Raw genomic sequence first — 22971 nt, 5'->3', positions numbered from 1 at the left:
GGCAGTTTCGGGTCCTTAACACGTGTTTTGGCCTCTATCAATACCAACGATTGCCATTCGGGGTTGCCAGTGCCCCTGCTCTCTTTCAGCGATTCTTGGAACAATTATTGCTCACTGTCCCCGGGTGTATAAATTACCAGGATGACATTGTTGTCACTGGCTCCACCACTGACGAACATCTTCAAAATCTCCACACACTTTTTCATGTCTTACAGACTGCTGGTCTTAAGTGTAATCTTCAGAAATCAAAATTTTTTCAGGCATCTATCACGTACTTGGGGTTTCAACTCTCTCGGGATGGTATTCGTCCGCTTCAGCAAACTGTCGCTGCAATTGATGCCCTTCCTCACCCTACATCTGTTAAGGAACTGCAGGCCTTCATGGGGAAAATAGCATACTATCACAAGTTTTTACCATCTGCTGCTTTGGTGGCTCAGCCGTTGCTTCGCCTGTTGCATAAAAATGTGCCTTTTCACTGGTCCACATCATGCGATGCGGCTTTCCAGAAATTGAAGACTGCGCTGAAGCAGGCCCCGTGCCTGGCTACTTATCGACCTGGCCAACATCTTGTTCTTGCCACAGACACCTCTCAATACAGGGTCAGTGCAGTCCTTGCGCACCATTTTTCTGATGGTTCTGAACAACCCATTGCTTATGCCTCCAAAACGCTCATTGATGCCCAACAAAAGTATTCTCAAATTGAAAAAGAAGCTTTGTCCATTATTTATGCTCTTCATAAGTTTCGTGTTTTTCTTTATGGATCCAAATTTCATCTTGTTACGGTTCACAAACCACTTGTTTCCTTGTTTCATCCATCAACGTCGCTTCCCAACAAGGCTGCACACCGCCTACCGCGTTGGGCTCTTTACTTGTCTCATGTCAATTATGAGATTCATTTCCGGCTGACGGCTCAACATGTGAATGCTGATGCACTGTCTCGCCTTCCCATGGGTCCTGATCTGGCATTCGATAGGGACAAACTTTTGTGTTTCCACCTGGATGTTGCTGAGCAGCGGGTTGTGGACGGGTTCCCCATCACCAGGGATCGGCTGGCAGCTGCTACAGGTTCTGACCCTACCCTCTCCCAGGTTTTACGCTGTATTCAGAAGGATTGGCCAGATCATCCGTCTGCTAAGACTTCTGACCTGTTGTGGAACTCTTACGCTTTGCGTTACCACCTCACGGCTAGGGATGGTGTTATCCTCCTTCCCACCGAAAATGCTTCACCGCGTGTTGTGGTACCTGCGTCTTTGCATGCTTCAGTCTTGCGCTTCCTTCACCAAGGGCACTGGGGTGTCTCTCGCACAAAATCTCTGGTGCGCCGTTATGTGTACTGGCCCGGCATCGACTCTGAAATTGCACACATGGACACTGCCTGCGGCCCTTGTGCGTCACAGGCCGCCACCCTGAAGTCATCTTTGTCACCGTGGCCTTTGCCTGAGAAGCCCTGGGAGCGTATTCATGCTGACTTCACGCGACCTTTTTTAGGTAGTTATTGGCTTCTTGTTATTGACGCCTACTCTGACTTTCCTTCCATTGTCCGTTGCACGTCACCTACCACCGCGGCAACCACCAATGCTCTAGCTTGCATTTTCTCTTTGGAAGGCCTTCCCTCTACTCTTGTTACTGGTAATGATCCGCAATTTGCCTCTTCCGATTTTGTGGATTTTTGTGCCTGTCACGGCGTCATGCATGTCATGGCCCCTCTGTTCCATCCACAGTCAAACGGTGAGGCTGAACGACTGGTCCGCACATTGAAGGCTCAGATGAGGAAACTCCTGACTTCTTCTGCTGCTGATGATGTGCTTCTCCAATTTATGGCTTCTTACCATTTCACCCCCATGGGCGACCACAGCCCGGCTGAGCTCTTACATGGCCAACAGCCCCACATGCTACTTCATCTTCTGTGGCCTTCCACCTCATGGCCGCGGGTGCCTTTGCTTTGCCGGTTCAACACCGACGACCTTGTATGTGTACGGGGATATGGCAGGCAGCCAAAATGGAGTCCTGGCTGCATCTTATGACACCGTGGCCAATGCCTGTATGAAATCCAGACGGACACGGGTTTTGCAGTGCGTCATTTGGACCAGCTTCAGCCTCGTGTGCCGGCAACGCCTGTTCCGGATGCCACTACACCACCTTCGGCTCTACCTAACACTCGGGATACTGGAATCTCTCATTACTCACAACACAGTCCTCTCACCATCATATTGGTGCCAGCACAAGAAGTGACGCCACCAGGAGATGTGCCCATGCAGGAACCAGATGACCATTATCTGTCAGAGCAACTCTACTCTCCTCCTTCTCCTACAGACGCAGACACATCGCCCATGTCTCCTGTTACAACAACCGGACTTGCCGCAATGGGCAGATTGGTGCACAGGGCCCCAGCAGATTCTAACCCCATGTCTCCTGTCATCTCGACCCGTTATCATCGGGGACACTTCCGGGAAGCCTCCTCCTCGAGACTTTACAGCCAGTCAAACAACACCTATGGACGTTAGCAATCTACAGGCCACCTCCATCAAGACCTGTGAAAAAACTTCAAAGGGGGGAAAAGTGTTGTGACACGCCGATCTTTCAAAGCGCCGCCGCACAGTTACGCATGTCCTCTACAAGCGGCACTGTCTGCCCGCCATGCAGCAGCAGTGTCACCTAAGTGGCCAGCCAGCCAGCAAGCGCTAGACTCGGACTCAGTTATGATTTGACTGTTAAAGTGTACACATGTCTGACTCTGTTTACTTGATCTGTGGCTTTCATGTATTGCGTCTTCCTTGAAATATATTTGTTCAACTTGAAGTTATAACACTAGTAAGACACTTCTACAGTTGAGTCAACTTAAGGAAATCCCTGACACCTGGCTGCACTCTTGACAGCTTTCAACTGCGAAGTACAAATGGCTGTAGGTGAAAACAAAAGCCATCTTTAGAGGTATGAATAGGCATTTCTATAGAAACGTTTACAAAATCATATTGTAGACATGTGAAGCAGTTGTGCCCAGCATACAGAGACTGGCTGGGATATTACACTATAAACACAGTTCATTTTTGGTTTTGGCTTCTACTAGAAAATTAGAAAAATGAATACCTGGACAATGCCAAGTTTGTCAGCTAGTAAAGTAATAAATTGAGACACTCCATACATTCAAAGCAAAACTAAAAATATATGGTTTAGTTATTCCTTCTAAAAATTATCTAATTGTCTGGATTCGTGGATTGATTGTTCCTGTTGGTTACATGATAAATGATAATTCTTACTGTAAATGAGCCACTTTTCTTACAGTAAAAAACCATATAGAAGTAAGACACCTCCCAGATTTCAGTACTACTAAGTTCTTCATCAGGGAAGGAACTATTCATTCTGAAAGCTGGAAAATTCTCTTTTCTACTTCTATGTCTATTGGTAGTACTACATATTTTGCTTCCTGAAGGTAAATAGTAGACAGAAATCCTGTCTAATAAGTTATTAATTTTCTCAGTTGAATTTTCGTTTGATACCAATATAAACTAAGATGGTCATAGTACTTAAGCAGTAGAATATAAATAAGTAGGCACCAACTGTTTGCAGTTTTTCTGGTAGTTTTACTGCATTGTATGTATTTTGGATAAGATAATTAGTTCATAGAAGTTTATTAGCAATTACTGATGATGTTCTTAGCAACTGCTTCATTTTCAATATTGTTATCTACACTCATTTTAAGTTACTGAAGGTCTTCAAGATAGCATCTTTGGAAAATGATGAAATTATTGTTACTGTCTCATAGTTTGTGGTAGCTACCAGTATTTATCTCAAATACACTAACTTATTACTTATAAAAATTGTACGTATCGTCAATTGCACCATTGGGTAGAACATTACTTCAGCCTCTACTCACATCCCATCAACATTAGTCCAAATGCAATGGATGAAATTCCTCAGATGACACCTTATCATGACTTGGATGCCACGCCTGGAGCTTCAAAGAGCAATTGTACACCTCAAATTTGGGAAGTGCCCTGGCAAAGACAACATCTCCATAAAAATTGTAAAACTTGTGCCAGTTTTTCCACTGCTTTTCAACCTCTTACTGAAATGTTGGGCTGAGGGTACTGTGCTGCAAGATGCCAATATTAATACTTTATTCAAAGGTAAAGGTTATCACGGTGATTGCAACTATCACCATGGAATCTCATTTCTGAGGATACCTGGAAAAACATTTGCCCGTGTGTTGTTGGGCAGACTTTAGAAGCTTGCCGAGTGCATATACCCTGATGAACAATGTGGGTTTCATCCCCAATGATCTACAGTTAATATGATCTTCACACTCCAGCAAATTCAGGAAAAGTGCCACGAGCAGGAAAAAGCCCCTCTGTTCATTGCCTTTATCGAACTAAACAAGGCTTTCGACACAGTTAGCAGAGAAGGACTGTATGCAGTATTTTTGAAGATAGGGTGTTCTCCAAAGGTCTTAGGGGCTCCGGAAAGGCTCAAAATCATGAAAAGTTCAATTTTTACTTTTTTGCGTTTTCTGAATCTGCAGACTATTACCTTTTAATAGATATATAATTTATTCAATTCCGAAGACTACAACTATTTTTAAATTTTTTTGGAAATGTGTTCACCTGGGCGTGACCCACTGTGGCGCTGTTAAACTGCTGTCAAATGGTGTTATTATTAACGTCCGTGTTGATCAGGTACATTTTAGTGATGTGAGATAAAGTATGTGTTGTGGCTAACCTGTGATGGTTCAATATATATTGCTGGTGCGAATGGGAACAAGACTTCGGCGACTCAAAGCTTCGTACAAAAAACAAAAACTCAGTGATGGTAAAGGGTTGGATGGGAAGGGAAGGTTAACTGACAGTCTAATTGACAAAATACAGAACTATTATGGAATGGCTATTAGGCAAAATACACAAAGTGTCGACGAAATGAAGAAGGCTGTTTGGGCTCTTTTTTTTCATACTTCTTCAACCGATGAAAATCCCCAACATAGCTTGTGTCCCAAAGAAGAAGACAGTTGGTGTAAATATAACAAAGGATTGCTAACTGGTGAAGTGTACACTCATAAGCGTAGGCTGCCTCAAGCAATAATGGAGGTGATAAAACCTATTTTCAGAGACTTAGCAGCACCTGAACTGTTGAAAAAGTGTATTCACGGAAAAACTCAAAACCCCAATGAAAGTGTAAATAGTGTTATATGGTCGAGAATCCCCAAGACTGTATTTGTTGGAATAGAAACACTTCACTTTGGTGTGTATGATGCTGTTGCGACTTTCAATGATGGCAACAGTGTAAGGTGCAAGGTATTTAGAAATATGGGAATGAAGATAGGTTCTAACATGGTACGAGCGATGCTTGCTTTAGACAAGGAACGCCTTCGGGCTGCAGACAGGGCTGTAAACAGTCTAGAAATACAAGCAAGAGTAAACAGGAGGAGGAACAAGAGGAAGCTGGAGGAGGAGTTTGCAGAGGATGAAGATAATCCATCCTATGGACCTGGAATGCACTAAAAAGTTAATACAATCTTTGTCGCTCGATTCCCAAAACTTTTATTTTCTCATACTAATTACATGTTTTCTAAGGATCTTTCAAACATATTTGTTTCAAACTTTCTACACAGTACCTTCTGTGTAATTTAACACAGCCTTTTTCCAAAAAACTGTATATTTTTGAATATATAAATAAAAAATTGCAAAAAAATGTTGTGAATTTTCATTACAATTGAAAAAAAATCATCTTTAATAACTGAACCAAAATTTTGTAAAATCCCTGTGTTAAGTTGTAGCCCATATTCCAATAAATAATCTGTAAAAAGTTCAACTTCCTACCTCAAATACTTTGTGAGGAAAGATGTAATTTATAAGCGTTATTTTAACATTGCAAGTATAGGGCGTTCCGGAGCCCCTTAAAGATGATCAAGGCTTTTCACGGAGATATGGAAGTTGCTGTGGTCTTTGACAGAATCACATCTGACCCATTTGCTGTGAAAAGAGGGGTTCATCAAGGCTACATATTGGCTCCCACTCTGTTCAATATTTTTTTTGTCAGCACTTCTCAAAGTCACTTTTGGTGAAACTAACCTGGGCATTCATCTGTATACCGGACGATGCTACATTTGTAGCACATCCTCAAGATTATCTGCATGAGCTTGTGGATAAATTCTCTACTGCATGCAAGCTCTTCTCCATGTCTATAAATGTAAAGAAGACGGTTGTCATGGCACAGGGATACACTGATCTACCTGTCATGAAACTGGACGGCTCCTTGCTGAAGGTAGTCAATAAATTATGTTATCTGGGTTCAATAATGACACAAGCTCTCTCCCCAGATGACGAGATAAATGCAAGAATAGGAAAGGCTGTCATCGCTTTCGGAAAGTTCTGCACACAAGCATGGGACAACAAACATCTTACATTGTCAACAAAAGTATTTGTGTACCATCATGTGTGCTGAGTTTTTTCCTGTATGGAGCTGAGACTTGGATGTCGAATGCCAAACAGGAACAAAAGCGCAACACCTTTTGCCTGCAGTGCTTATGGAGCATCTCGGGAATATCATGGAAGGATCATGTTGCAAATGATATGGCTCTGAAAACTGCAAAACAACAGAGTATCACTGCCATGCTCAAGCAACGTTGCCTGTGGTGGTTAAGACATCTGCATCGTATGGACCACTCCCGTCTGCTGCTCTGGTGCACATTACTCAGTGAAAAAGCATGAGCAAAGATACTTCATGGAAGACCTTCACTATGCTTTAGGGATTGCGTCAAGCATGATATGTGTGCATTTAATATTGACAGTGACAAGTGGGAGCAACTCGCTGATGATCGCAGCAAATGGAGAAAACTGACTGCACGTGGAAGCAAGATGCATGACCAAGTATGGCTAAATGACGTAGCTGCAAAACAATCATGCAGACATGAGCTTATGACTAGCCCTCCTGCTGGAGCGACTCATATTTGCCTCGCTTGTGGATGCCAAGTCAGCTGTCGGACTTCAGAGGAGGAGGAGGAGGAGATTTAGTGTTTAACGTCCCGTCGACAATGAGGTCATTAGAGACGGAGTGCAAGCTCGGGTTAGGGAAGGATGGGGAAGGAAATCGGCTGTGCCCTTTCAAAGCATCCATCCCGGCATTTGCCTGAAGTGATTTAGGGAAATCGCGGAAAACCTAAATGAGGATGGCCGGAGACGGGATTGAACCGTCGTCCTCCCGAATGCGAGTCCAGTGTGCTAACCACTGCGCCACCTCGCTCGGTCGGACTTCAGAGCCACCAGCGAAAATGTCTCCAGGACACCACTTGAATGTTTCAACAGGAAGCACCATTATGCATATAATGTCCACAAATCCCAATAATCAAGTAATTTTTAAGGAGTGCTTGTAAGATGCCCCCTATTTATTGTGCTGTGGCAGTAAAAAAATTGTGAAAAAATTTTAAATCAAATTTTGTAAGTCTGCTTTGATATAACAAAGTTAACTCTTACTTATCAACTGTGTTTGCAAGCATTACCTCTTCCCATTACTTTTAATATAGAGCAGTACTCATTGTTGTCCATTATTGTGATATAATGATAGTATGTGTTTTTCTTACTGAACAGATTTGTCCATGTTCTGCAGTAACATATTAGAATATCAAAACGCTGATGTGGACTTCGAAATTACAAACATTTTTGTCAAAGGGGAATAGAAAATTCTGTTTATATGTCAAACATTTATGTTACACTTTCCTCATCAAGAATGTTCACCCCAACATTCACCAAACCATAATTTTTATAAAATTTAGAAATAATTAGCACAGCAAAAAGAATCTTGCTGTTAGTTATTTTGGAAACTACAAATCCTAACTATTCCCCCCCTATACATTTATGAAATTATCATTTTCTTACACAGCAAACAAAAATTATTTCAGGAGCCACACAAACAACATGAAAAAGAAATATAATTTTATGTTTCCCACAGACAAATTAAAATTGTACATACAGAATCCACAAGGTCTGAAGGTGAAAGTACATTATAAATTAAGAGGCAAAACATACTTCATATGAAGCGAGATATTCTCAAAAGTAGACTGCAGCAGATTCTGCAGAAAAAACGCCACTGTTAGGTAGAAGAATACATGGGAGATGAAAAAATGGAACTATAATTATTAGGATTCTGTTCTTTCCATTAGTTTCTAATTGTTCAAGTTTTACTACAAATTTTTTTATGTTTCTCCTTTACCTGAATCAGGTGATTTAAACTGTGTGCATTGTGAGGCTAATAAATCGCAATTTGCAAGCTGAAGATGGTTTTATGACCAGAAGAATCTACTTGTTCATCTATATTTGAATTTATAAGCTTTAAATATTGTGTAGCGAACATAATGCAGTTTGCACGAATGGTCATAATATTTATCTGTGTTTATTTATGTTTCAGGTGCTGGAAATGCTGCTGGATGCTGGTGCTGATCCAAATATTGTAGATGATTGTGGAGTATCATCACTCCACATACTATCAGATAGACGTGCAGATGTCAGGGTACTGTAAATACATAATAGAAAAAATGTGATAAATTGATTAATTACATCAGATACGAGAATGGAATCTGTTAAATCTCTACACTTAAAACACATTTGAACAACAATGAAATAAATGTCTACCTGGAAATACTATCAGATGCAGACATAAATAAAAAGTGCCATAATTGCTGGCATTCATAACTAGATATTCCATTACATGGTAGAGAAAGGAAACACTCGGAGGCAATCAAACTATTCTTCTGTTACACACAAAGTCTTACACATCCTTCCATGAAAGAAATAATATCAAAAGATGATATGAAGCATCAATTATTGACTATAGCTAATGTGTCTGTTGCTTTCATTTCATTGCTGATTTTCCCATAATCTATCCTGTCTGTATTTCTCTTGGCTGTGATTTGTCAGTGATTACCATTTTTAATCAATAAGTGTTCTTATAACATAAAAACTATTCCTAGTTTTGGACAGATGAAGTCATCTTTGACTATGAAAGATAACAGTTGTGTAGGCTGTTATTTACATCTGTGTGCAATGACATGACAAGCAGAAACATGTCCTCTTTTTAGTACACACACACACACACACACACACACACACACACTGGCTTCGAGAGCTAGAGACAGTGGTCATGTGTGTGTGTGTGTGCTATGTTTGCATGAATGTGTGTGTGTGTGTGTTTTAACAAAAATAAACAATTATTGACAATATAAAGTAAATGAATGGATAAAAAGATTTAGCTTGTACCAGCTTTTGGAGCCAGTGGCTCCTTCTTCTGGCAGAAGAGTGTAAGGGGAAGGAAGTGGGGTGAAAGAAAAGGACTGCAGAGGTTTAGGGGAAGGATTATAGTTCAGAAAAGTTATCCAGAACCCTGGGTCAGGGGAGACTTACTGGACAGGATGAAAAGGGAAGACTGATTGTTGGAGACTGCACCAGTCAAGATTTGAAAACCTGAGAGCTTAAAAGTGGAAGTCAGGGTAATAAGCAACACAAAGATTACTACTATGAAAAAATCAGTAAGAGTAAAAGCTAAGTGCATTCCCACAGAGGTGGGAAGGGATGGTGAAAAGTAGACAGGTCAGAAAAAGTAAGATTCAGAAAACTAAAATGGAGTGAAGAAATGACTACTGTGAAGAAGTGCTGAGATAGAAGGAATTAACATTAATTAAGGCCAGGTCAGTGGCGAGAGCCAAGGGCATGTTGTACTTCCATTCCCCACCAGCATAGTTGTGAGAAACTGGTGCCTGGGGGAAGAATCCAGATGGTGAGTGTGGTGAAACAGGCACCAAGGTCATGACTCATGTTGTACAGCATGCTCATTCATCCTGACTGATAATTGGGTGGTAGTCATGCCTATGTAAAATGCTGAACAGTGTTTTCATAACATCTGGTATATGATATGTCATTTCACAGGTGGCTCTACCTTTGATAGAATATGTTTTGTTAGTTAAGGGCTGGAATAGGTGGTGGTAGGAGGGTTCATAGGGCAAATCTTGCAGGGGGGGAGGGGGTCCCACGGGAGTAGGAACCATAGTGTGGGGAGATAGGTGCAGAAGAAGCATAGGGTCTGACAAGGATATTGCAGAGATTGGGAGGGTGATAAAAAGCTGTTCTAGGTATTATGGGCAAAATCTCAGACAGAATAAATCTTATTTCAGGGCGTGAGTTTAGGAAGTCATGGCCTTGTCAAAGTAGCTGATTAATACATTCTAGACCAGGATAATACTGTGTGACAAGTGGTGTGCTCTGAATTTTTTGTTTTTTTGTTTTTTGTTTTTGGTGGGATTAGCAGTACCAGGATTGGATGTGGTGGCCCAAAATATCTGCTTTTGTACTAGGCTATTGGGATGATTCGGTCCTGTGAAAGCTGAGATTAGAGTGGTGGTGTATTGCTGTAAAGAGTCCGCATCTGAATAAATACACTCCTGGAAATTGAAATAAGAACACCGTGAATTCATTGTCCCAGGAAGGGGAAACTTTATTGACACATTCCTGGGGTCAGATACATCACATGATCACACTAAGAGAACCACAGGCACATAGACACAGGCAACAGAGCATGCACAATGTCGGCACTAGTACAGTGTATATCCACCTTTCGCAGCAATGCAGGCTGCTATTCTCCCATGGAGACGATCGTAGAGATGCTGGATGTAGTCCTGTGGAACGGCTTGCCATGCCATTTCCACCTGGCGCCTCAGTTGGACCAGCGTTCGTGCTGGACGTGCAGACCGCGTGAGACGACGCTTCATCCAGTCCCAAACATGCTCAATGGGGGACAGATCCGGAGATCTTGCTGGCCAGGGTAGTTGACTTACACCTTCTAGAGCACGTTGGGTGGCACGGGATACATGCGGACGTGCATTGTCCTGTTGGAACAGCAAGTTCCCTTGCCGGTCTAGGAATGGTAGAACGATGGGTTCGATGACGGTTTGGATGTACCGTGCACTATTCAGTATCCCCTCGACGATCACCAGTGGTGTACGGCCAGTGTAGGAGATCGCTCCCCACACCATGATGCCGGGTGTTGGCCCTGTGTGCCTCGGTCGTATGCAGTCATGATTGTGGCGCTCACCTGCACGGCGCCAAACACGCATACGACCATCATTGGCACCAAGGTTGAAGCGACTCTCATCGCTGAAGACGACACGTCTCCATTCGTCCCTCCATTCATGCCTGTCGCGACACCACTGGAGGCGGGCTGCACGATGTTGGGGCGTGAGCGGAAGACGGCCTAACGGTGTGCGGGACCGTAGCCCAGCTTCATGGAGACGGTTGCGAATGGTCCTCGCCGATACCCCAGGAGCAACAGTGTCCCTAATTTGCTGGGAAGTGGCGGTGCGGTGCCCTACGGCACTGCGTAGGATCCTACGGTCTTGGCGTGCATCCGTGCGTCGCTGCGGTCCGGTCCCAGGTCGACGGGCACGTGCAACTTCCGCCGACCACTGTCGACAACATCAATGTACTGTGGAGACCTCACGCCCCACGTGTTGAGCAATTCGGCGGTACGTCCACCCGGCCTCCCGCATGCCCACTATACGCCCTCGCTCAAAGTCCGTCAGCTGCACATACGGTTCACGTCCACGCTGTCGCGGCATGCTACCAGTGTTAAAGACTGCGATGGAGCTCCGTATGCCACGGCAAACTGGCTGACACTGACGGCGGCGGTGCACAAATGCTGCGCAGCTAGCGCCATTCGACGACCAACACCGCGGTTCCTGGTGTGTCCGCTGTGCCGTACGTGTGATCATTGCTTGTACAGCTCTCTCGCAGTGTCCGGAGCAAGTATGGTGGGTCTGACACACCGGTGTCAATGTGTTCTTTTTTCCATTTCCAGGAGTGTATGTTTGTCTCAAATGCCAAGGCTCTATGGGAGGGAATGTTTGACCTGGAAAGGATGACAACTGTCAGAAAAGAACTACTGTTGTTTGTTATTAAGATTAATGTGCACAGAACTGTGTAGCTGGCCTTTCGTGTAGATGAGATCAACATCACCTTCGGTGAAGATGAGATCAACATCACCTTCCATGAAGATGAGGTCAAAATCAATGAAAGTGGCATGGGATTAAGAAGAGGACCATGTGAAATTTAATTGGAAGAAGGTATTTATAGATTCCAGGAATTTTGAAAAGTCAGCCTCTGCTCGAGTCCACATGCAAAGATGTCATCAATGTATCTAAAGCAAACCAGGGGATGAAGGCGTATGGACCCCAGGAAAGCCCCCTTCAAGCAATGCATGGAAGGGTTGGCATAGGAAGGAGCCATCCTGGTTCCCATGGCCATACCTCTGATCTGTTTGTATGTCTGCCCCTAAAAGGTGAAGTAATTGTTGGTAAATATAAAGTTGATTAAGGAGAGCAGGAAGGATCTCATAGGTTTGAATCAGGTGGGCGTCTACTGTGGAAATGTTCAGCAGCTGAAGACCATGTATGTGGGGGATGCTGGTACAGAGGGAGGTGGCATCAATGATGACAAGCAAGGTGTGTGATGGTAATGGGGTGGGCACGGCTTTCAGATGATCTATGAAATGGTTGGTATCTTTGATATAGGAGGGCAGTCTTTGTTCTGTGGATTGTGGGTTGCAGAGCGCGTTATAGAACATGACAGTTATGACATTGGCGCCTGTTTCACCGCACACACCATTTGGATTTTTCCCCCAGACACCAGTTTCTCACAACTCCCAGGTGGGAGATGGTGGCACATGTCCTTAGTTCTCACCACCCATCTGGTACTAATTTATGTTAATTCTTTTGGTCTCACCATTTCTCCACAATAACTACCCCTTCCTACACTCCATTTTAGTTTTCTGCGTCTTTCATTTTCTGACCTGGTCTATTTTTCACATCCCCCTCTGTAACATACAATGCACTTAGCTTTTCACTTTTAGTAACTCGTGCATGATGGTTTAGTAGTAATCTCTGTCTCGCATGTTACCCTGTCATCCAGCTTTAAGCTCTCAGGTTTTCAAATCTCAACAGAACAGGGGGACAGATATAACTAAATTTTTTTAGAAGTTTTCTGCTGCTTCTGTAAATGAGTCTTATAACCTGTAAGACAGAGCATCTTACTATAACCTTAAGTGTTCATTATTCAACATGCTTTCTTCCAAAACTAAAATATTGAAAATTTTCCAGTTCTCTTCTAGATTCATCCAATCTTTTTTCCTTTTCTCTTTTTATGTTTTTTCTGCACTTTCTGTTTGAATCACCCACATGTTTTCATATTTTTTCTGTTCTGGAGCTGCTGCCTCTTTTCTCTCATATTTTAATATGTTATGGTTACCTGACATGATCATTCACTGCTGGAGGCAATCTATAATTTTGTATTGTAGTCTTCTTTTGAAAACCAATTTATTTGTTGAGATCATTGTGTTAACATAATTACTGGATTACTAGCTTCAGCAGTATGTAATGCCATCATCAGATACATAAAACCTGGCTGTGGTAGTTACATCATACAATGCTTACACCACTATGTCAAATGTAGACTATACAATATACATAAAAAAAGTCAAGGTATTAATGCGTACTGTGTTACTGGACCAAAAATTAAATAATAAAACTCTGGTAGCTACAGTATATATTCATAACTCCCTTACAAAAGTAGACATGCAGCTTTATGATGTAACCAGGGAATGTAGGGCCTTCACTTACTGCTTTAAAATGTTATTAATACTTTACATACTTGCATGAAATTTATTGTAAGGAATGTAACTGCCTGTAACATGTGAAGACAGAAAATCATAGAAGGTACTATAACACAACCCCTGTTTGAATACAATGCAAACTTACTTTATTTTCAATTTCTCTTTTCTTATTCTTTGACAAAGAGCAGCATATGTATGATCTATTGCAGGACATTACAAAATTTGCAGAAAGGCTCTTACAAGCTGGAGCCAGTGTGAATGTGGCAGATCATAATGGCAGAACACCATTACATTACGCAACAAAAAGAGGAGATTCAAAGGTATAAAACTGCTTTATACTAACCTGTGCAACATTATAATAAGTTATGGGATTCTGGATATGGATCATAATATATGTAATAAACAGTTCCCAAGTTTTCTATGTACATATATATTTTACCATAAAGACTGATACACATGAACACTGCATGAAGTACAAAGGCAGACTGAATTAAACATGGCGGCTCATCAGAGCAGTTAATATTCCAAAGATTGTAATTTGTGTGGTCGATGTGACCTATTGACACCACAAAGTAATATTTTTTAGTAAGAAGCATAAACCTAGAAAGTATAGTGTTTATAGAACCCAAAAATTTGTCTAGAAATTGTCTGGATAAATTTTGTCTGGGACATAAGAATGGCTGCGAAAAACGTGACACTCATTAGCAATTGTTTGCACGGAGTTGTCATTTCATTGAAGCAAAAGGAAAGATTGGATATGAACAGAATAAGCAAACCATACTTTGCAAAGCTCATTCTTCTCACCTAATACTAATTATCTTTTACTATTCGACAATAGCATCAAGTTTTACTTTCCCACGTATTGCAAGACATGCTAATCAATGCATTTGTATGTATATGTGTGTGTGTGTGTGTGTGTGTGTGTGTGTGTGTGTGTGTGTTTGTGTGTGTGTGTTTGTGTTTGTAGTTATTTCTTATTTGTATTTACTAAGATTTCTAGTCAAGCTGCCTGAAGAAGGGCCATTTTTGCATACCATTGTGTAACATGTGTATCTTAGTCAGGAGTCAAATGATTCAGAGGTTGTATGGTGACTATTATGTACTTGTTCTGTTAGTGTAAGCCAATGTACACTGTCTGGAGGCAAAAGAGCCTTACATAGTATGAAGCCAAATACCTTTAGAGTTATGTTGAATAGGATATTGTAATTTCAGAAACATTTATCATGAACTGAAGAGATGGAATGGAATAATCCTAAAATTGTGTAATAATGCAAGGGGAGTATCTGCCTCAATACTTTGTCCTCTGCTTTGAGACTTGCCTTTTCTGTCACCAAAAATTTATCTTAGCAAATGGCCTTATACAGGAATATAAAAAGAATTAGGAGTTCAAAGAACCATGAATCCACTTAGATATTGGAAATACCAATAATAATCAGCTGTGAAGCAGAAGACAACCAACTAAAATGGAACAGGTAACAAGAAAGCTTTCATCTCAGCACTGCTTGGCATTGATAATGGTCTGCACCATTTTAGAAAAATATCACCCAATATCCTTTGGGATTCAACTTCTCATGCAAGATATGTTGCATGCAGAATAGAATCAGAGTCCTCCATGTCAAAGGTGGTGCTCAGAAAAGTAGCAAGCTAGCATCACCTCAGTATGACTGGAGAAAATCATAACATCAGACATATTACAGAAGAGTACTCCATCAGATATTATATTGGTAACTCAGGTGGCATCCTGGTTGCATCTCCTAAGGCTATACATTATGGTGATTAATTAGGTATTATTTTGAAGTTGCCAATTTATAATCTTAATGCTGTACTTTTTGTTACAGATCTGAATATGTTATAGTGAAGGATTAGAAAATCATTTGTGTTTTTCTTATTTTTCTCTTTTCTCAGATATGTTTTCTTGTCATTGTACTGTATACATCACAGGTTTATTCACTAGATGTAGATGAAAATACACACAATAAGTAAAATGTTTAGTAACTGGTGCACATTTTGTAGCAGACTTTATCACATTATGACTTACCACTGGCCATTCAGAAATGACTAACTGCATACTTCTTCTTTCAGCATGTGAAAATTTTACTCAATGCTGGAGCCAATGTTAATGCCATGGATGTGAATGGTGCAACTCCACTCCTCATAACTGATAAATGTCACTTTATACAGGTACTGCATTGTCTTTATTGGTCTGTGCTAGTAAACACTGCATCTAAATTGCTGTTATTAAGAGGTGCTGTGAAAATTGTCTAGTTAATGAATTGGGAAGTAACTGTCAAAGGTTTCCCCTTACAACATTGTGACATTAACTTAATAATTATTTTCTTTTCAGTCCTCTGTACACAAATATATCTTCTCATAATTTTTCGCTCTCTCTCTGAGCAAATTTCTCTTAGAAGAGAAAGTTATATGTTCTATACAGATTTAGTGTTTCTAATTAATCTAATTTTGACCAGTTTTTAATTCTTAAGGCAGAACTGGAAAAAACAGTGTGGACATGAAGATGACAATGTGAACTGCAATAAATCACATTTTTTAGCTTATTAAACAGTTAAGTTTGAAAACATTTACACTTTATTTCATTGCTATTTCAGGACCAACAACTTGCTGGAAGGTCAACAAAAGCTACTCCTCAACATGAATTATTTTGTATGGATAGCTATGAAGAATGTTTTGTAAGATTTTATGCTCCATGATCACAGGCATGTCCAGCATTTGGGCTATTACCTGTACATTGCATGTTTGCACACCACCATTCCACCCCTTCTGCAGTGCTGTAGCCACATATTCAACAGATGTAAGATCAACTGCTTTCCTCCCACTGCCAAACTGCACTTCAAAAGAATCTGTCTTTTCATATTTTGTAATTGTTTTGTACACACCCATAGGAGACATTGGACCAATGTCTTTTTTCATACCTTCGAGTGTCTGGAACTTCTCAGGACTACTGGTGCACATTCACCATTCTTGCAAAAGAGCTTTACCAGCATAACATGATCATTAATGGAGACAGTCATGTTGGGCATCTTGGATGCAAACTCAGCGACAACTATGTGCTGTCTGTCTGTTCGTGTGCACATTCTGATGCTTACAGTGCCATCTATTGGCCAAATTTTTGATAATTTTTGCCCATGATGTTTCCCCCTGCATCAATAAAATTCTGTTCAAATTTGACGTTATTCTGAGCAGTGTACCTCTTTGCACAACATTTTGAAACTGGAATTTTATTTATGCACACCCTGTATATGATGAAGTTTAAAAATTAAATATCTTGATAATGCCTTAAGCGATTTTTACAAGCAAAATATCTATGGATAGGTATCTGTGAGTCCTATTGAACTGTCCTAGTAGATTTTTTTTTATAAATATCTATTTTGAATTACAGGTGGGAATGTACATCCATGCCTAGAAACCTAAATTTTCACAAGTATAAGATATAAAATATTGAAAGTAATGGCTGCATAGCTACATAAACTTAGTTAGGGATGAGTAAATGTACTTATTTTTAACTTTTGAAATAATGATCTGCACTGTCTACAGAGAAATGCCAACCATAACTGGAAAACTGAATTAACATAATTTAAGGAAGAGCAGTTTATCATAATGTTAAAGTCTTGTTTCCAGTTGCATTACAATATTATCCAATACCTTGAAGTACATCCTTTGTATTTTGACATCAATGGATTGCCAATGTATTCATCCATCATTTCAGCTCTATTCATGGAAACTTTAGCTTGCAAATTAGTAGAGAGTTTTGAGGAATTTAAAAAATTGACCAATTTATCTTCATTTCCTAAGTTTCTCATGTAAGCTATGCATTCTGAGACAGTATTTTTGCAAAACTGTGCAGCACTGGTCTTTTTTCTGAAGAATGTTGAAAAGCAGTTGAGTGTTTAAAAATATGCTTTGGAAAACAGAGAGAAGAAAAATGAAATCACTCTATGAGGCTATTTTTGAAACCAAATGCTTCTCTTGCAGTCATTGCTCTAGAAACTGGACTGTCAATGATTTTATTTAAAACCTCAATTAGCCCTGGATGGTTTTTGTGAATGGCAGACATTGTTCTGATGTTACAGTTCCACCTTGTTTCACTGTTCGAAGCACTGTGTTTACCAACAATAATGTCAAGAATTGCAGTGCTTTTGGAAGACTAGAGGAAGAAAGCAGGAATACCATGAAAGGTGGAGAAAAAATCCTTAACAGTGTTACACAAGAACAACTCTGTTGCAAAACTAAATTCAAACAATGTGTAAACATGTGAGTAAAATGAGGTTTTGGGGAGGGGGGCAAATCTTAGCTCTGTCACCAGAAAGTACGTATGAACATAGGTTTGGGCTACCGGTTTGTTCTTCATATCACAATTCTGAAGCTCGTCACTCAGCACAGTGAATAAAGCAGCAGCAGTTCTAGCTTGGGTAACATCATGAAAACCAAAAAATGTTCTTGAATGTCACCAATGGAGTCCACTAGTCTCACAATGATAATGCATTGTGACTTGTCTGAAATTTCTATTGCTTCATGCACAGTGCAGACATAAAATGATATTCTGTCCAAATCTGAATGTATATATCCACAAATCTATTTATTTATACATTCAATCAGTTCTTTTTGTATAGATTTTGAAAATCGCTGGAAATCACACATTTGCTTCCAGCGTGCTATCAAATCTTTGTTTCTGTATAGCACTGAAATTTCTGGTATTCAGGCAATCCTCTTTCTCTCTGAAAGCTAGCCCTTGCTTCCACAAATGACTGTGAAGTCAATTAGAATTTTCATGATGTCTCTGTTAGCTTTCACTTTACTGTTGTGTCTGATTTTTATCAGTTTGTGATGTTCATTAAGCAGCTCTGATATACTAAACACTTGTTTGGATAGTTCTATATGGGAAATAAAACTTCTTAAATGATCTTTAGAAAAAGCATGCCGTGCTAAACCTCTAGACAGAGTTTTCAGATTGTCGAATGGGCAGCACATAACAACTTGTGCTACTCATACCATGAACTTTGTAATAAAAATGTTTTAAACTTATCTTTCTGAATGTAATGCTGGAGTTGGATGTCTTTTCTTCAATATTTAATGTAACCCACTTTCATATTTCCTTGGAAATGAAAGCTCCTGAAAGGAAGTAATGAGTTCTTCACTTGAATGTGTTACATCAGGACTTGTACAAGGCTGGGCTTCATCCATGTTCACTGCACATAGCACAATGAATTTAAGAGAAACCCAGTGAGGCAGAATCACAGCTACTAGCCTCCCACATGGCAGAAGTGCACAGTGACGCAGCTACAACAACCTGTACCCCGTCTTCCGCTCCTAGTAGTGAAGTCATGGTTACCATGGTGACTGAGTACTAACTGGTGGCCTGGAATGTGCCTAGCCTCCATGCCACATGCTTCAGCCTTCATCTGCCTTGGTTTAAGCTTTCGAACTTTCACTTGCTGTCTAGTACAGCAGTTTGGAATCAATAATACAAGCTAACGTCTTTCATGCTTGCTGACAAAAGCACGTTAAGGTCTATTTTAAAAACCATTTTTGCTGCTACTACTTCAACACAGAAAAGTGAGATGGCCTGGCCTCTGATCAGCTGCCACTGCTTTGTCACTTTCCTCTGAACACAAGTATCTTCCCATACATGTGTATTGCCTGCTCCTGGCTTAATAAAGTTCGATGCCAAAATGTGATTATCATCGGTCGCATCTTGCAGCAGAGACAAAAGCATCTACCACCATCTGAAGATGTCAAACAGTTGCACTGATGAAATATTGTGGAAGTTGCACTACATGATCTGGTGGAAAACCCAAGACGTGTCTTTTCAACAGATCTGTCTGTATCCAAATACCAGAGTTATTTATGTATTTGACCCATGATACAGTTCCAAATCAACCAGCAATCAGTTAATAAATAATCTTTAAATAAATCAAATGAAATTTTTGAGGTTTTACCTAAAAATGTTGAGTAGGAGGTGAGGATATCAGCATAAGAAGGCACTGGATAGCCAATATCTACCTATATGCTGTCTGTGACATCTCGTTCAATGTTGGTGATGTTCACACCATGGTCAAGACCTTCTCCTTTATGCACTTGCAAAGGAAGTCATTGCATAAGCAGACAATGATAAAGTTTAGCATTAGGTCTATAGAACAGCAAGGTCACTGTTGCCTTTGTGGGTACCTGTAACAGCATTTCATTAACCACAGAAAATGTGAACCAAGCATGTGAAACTTTAGCTAATTAGTTATGCATCTAACAATGTTTTCACAGTGTCTTAGTGCAGTAACATCTTCACAGGTTTTGTGCAGTGTATGACCAAAGTGTGAGTGCAAAGTTTTTGGGAACTCTGTCCTCTCTTTCATAGAAATACATGTATTAGGACAATCAGCTGTTAATCTATTGTGGAGCAGACATTGTGAGATTTAAATGCTTGCTACCAATATAAGGAGATGGACTGTGATAAACTAGCACTTCGTCAGAAGATCAAAAGAGAGAATAGCCTCTCTGCAACATTGTGCTCACACTGATATCTTATTGGTAAGAAACATGTGAAAATATTAATGAGAACTTTTATTTTAATTTTAATATTCTCCCTCTCTCCTTCCTTTCTCCCAACTCCCTTTCCCTCCTTCCTCATTGTCTCCCACCTCCCAATCCCTGCCCCTTTCCTCCCACCATTTCCCCCTCCCTCCTCCTGCCTCCCTGCCCATGCCACCCAACTCCCCCTCACTCTCACACACACTCAGTTCTACCTCCCTCCTGCCGCCTCCATCCCTTCTGTGGTCTCTCTCTCTCTCTCTCTCTCTCTCTCTCTCTCTCTCTCCATTCAAATGCCTGCATAGCTGAAACTATGTTCTTATTTCCAGATAATCAAGTTATTAGTTGGTGCTGGAGCAAATGTGAATTTGAAAGGTGTCCATGGTTGTTCACCACTTCAAAAAGCAGTTGATAATAGAAACTTTGAGGTATTATTTCTCATACTGTATTGTACAAATAGTGTCAAATTGTGCTACACATAATTTTCCAGCCTTATTTTTTCTAATAATAGATTATTGTACCAAGGTGTATAATTAGCTTTTTATTACACCATTAGGTATGAAAATATTCTGCTATAATACATGCTTTTTGTATTTCTGATTATACAGTCAGTAACGTAATTGCTTTTCTTATAGGGTATTTCTAGTACTTGATTTCTGTCATCTCTCTGCTGTGGACCTTGGTTATGATTGTTCCCTATGTTTATATATATGTCTTTGCTCTGTCTTACTTCAGAAAAATAAAACCAGTTCTAGAGTCTTACAGAAATCAGTAGGAGACTGAATTAAAATTTGTCATTCAGTCTTCCATTCATACATTTTCTTCCTTAAGTCTTATATTTTAGGAAGGCTTCAGGATTCGTTGGATGAACTAAGCTACACCTTAAGAGATAGCTGCAGTTATCATAATCTGTTTACGTAAGCTGTATTAAATAATAACTCCACAATAAGACGCTGTGGCCATTCATTCATTCACTCATTCATTGTGTTTCATAGATCCCCTACAAAAGGAGAAACTTCACAGATGTGGAATGAGTAATTATACATTAATATGTGACAAAAGTATCATAAAAATGTAATCTGTATCACATATTATTAGTTATCTACAACTGTAGTAATTAGATAATTGTTAATATGGAATACAACTTATCTACCACTATACTGATTACCTCCCACCATGAACCATGGACCTTGCTTTCAGTGGGGTGGCTTGTGTGACTCAGCAATACAGATTCCTGTACTGTTGGTGCAAATACAATGAAGGGGTATTTGTTGAGAGGCCAGACAAACATGCAGTTCTTGAAGAGGGGCAACAGCCTTTACAGCAGCCGCAAGGGCAACAGCCTGGATGACTGACTGAACTGACCTTGTAGCATCAACCAAAATGGCCTTACTGTGCTGGTACTGTGAACGGCTGAAAGCAAGGGGAAACTATGGCCATAAACTTTCCTGAGGGCATGCAGCTGTACGTATGGTTAGGGCATACAGCTGTACTGTATGATTAGGGCATGCAGCTCTACTGTATGGTTAAATGATAATGTCATTCTCTTGGGTAAAATATTCCAGAGCTAAAATAGTCCCCCATTTGGATCCCTAGGTGGATGTCGCCATCAGGAGAAAAAAAACTGAATTTCTGTGGAGTGGAGCATGGAATGTTAGATCCCTTAATCATACGGGTAAGTTAGAAAATTTCAAAATGGAAATGGATAAGTTACAGTTAGATACAGTGGGAACTATTGAAGTTCAGTGGCAGGTGGAACAGGGCTTCTGGTCAGGTGAATCAGGTGAATGCAGTTATGTGAACAGGATAGGTAATCGGGATATAGAAAACTTAACTGCCATATATGTCGTAGCTCATATATATTTACACTTGACAGTGCGTCCATACAGAATGAAGTATAACAAAGAACTGACTAAAGTAAAGTTAAATGGAGGCTCAACAGAGCACTTAGAGTTCACAGAAATTAAATTTCAGGGTTGATATGAACTATTGATGCCCCCCCCCCCCCCCTGACCACCCCGCCCCCACTCCCATTCCCCGCAGTACAGAGTACTACAGATGTCGAAGGGTGAGGGCATGCGGGCATCAATCAACGAGGTGGGTTGTGCAGGTGGAGTGGTGAGAGGCAGGTCCACTTTGTAGTCAGTCAGCCACCATGGTTGGATGAGACGGCGGCCGGCCCGGGAGTAAGTTGCTGGGGAGTCGACAACATGGTGGAGACATGTGTGGCCCATAAGTAGATCAAGCTGTCTGTAGAAATGAAAGCACATAGAGATGCTCGGTCACATTCATGTGGGAGTGTGAGGTTGTGTGCAATGTTGACATTTAAGGGACCGTCCGATGGCAGGACTTCAGTATCTGTCAAAAGAATGAGCACTCGGTCATTGAATAGTCCCATCATTCACTTGGTGTGGTGGTGAACGGTCTTCAGTGGAAGAGGTGTACAGTGAGGCTGATGGGAGCACATCTTCATTATTGATCAAGGATGGATCCTCTGCAGAGACCAACTGTGGTGGTGTGAGACCATCAGGGTCAACAAAAGCCAGTTTCAAGCCATGCAGAGAAACTGTCTATGTGCAGTCTTTAATTGTGATATCAAAAGTCATGTCCCCCCAATTCAGCACCTTGTAGAGGCCAAGATAAGGAGGTTGAAGAGGCTGCCTAACCACATCACCATGCAGCATGACGTGGGAGCAGTCGGAGAGTGCGGTGGAAACGTAAGTCTCGGGCGGTGAGTGACTGATGGGTGGATGCAAATGCGTTTGTTGAAAATGTGTGTGCATTTTTAGG

At 40.8% G+C, this 22971-nt stretch overlaps 1 protein-coding gene across 8 annotated transcripts in view; it reads left to right on the top strand.

Annotated features, from left to right (window-relative positions):
* LOC126092715 (serine/threonine-protein phosphatase 6 regulatory ankyrin repeat subunit A-like) overlaps positions 1 to 22971 on the top strand; it is a 423652-nt gene that overhangs the window by 277470 nt on the left and 123211 nt on the right. For all 8 annotated transcript variants that reach the window (XM_049908492.1, XM_049908471.1, XM_049908484.1 and 5 more), the window contains exons 11-14: positions 8395 to 8496; positions 13851 to 13961; positions 15724 to 15822; positions 20511 to 20609. In XM_049908492.1, coding sequence (XP_049764449.1) covers positions 8395 to 8496; positions 13851 to 13961; positions 15724 to 15822; positions 20511 to 20609 — 411 coding nt within the window. The remainder of the gene's footprint in view (positions 1 to 8394; positions 8497 to 13850; positions 13962 to 15723; positions 15823 to 20510; positions 20610 to 22971) is intronic.

Source organism: Schistocerca cancellata, chromosome 1, assembly GCF_023864275.1.
Source record: "Schistocerca cancellata isolate TAMUIC-IGC-003103 chromosome 1, iqSchCanc2.1, whole genome shotgun sequence".
Taxonomy (NCBI): domain Eukaryota; kingdom Metazoa; phylum Arthropoda; class Insecta; order Orthoptera; family Acrididae; genus Schistocerca; species Schistocerca cancellata.
Note: the sequence above shows the minus strand (reverse complement) of the source record. Positions and strands in the feature narration are given on the sequence as shown.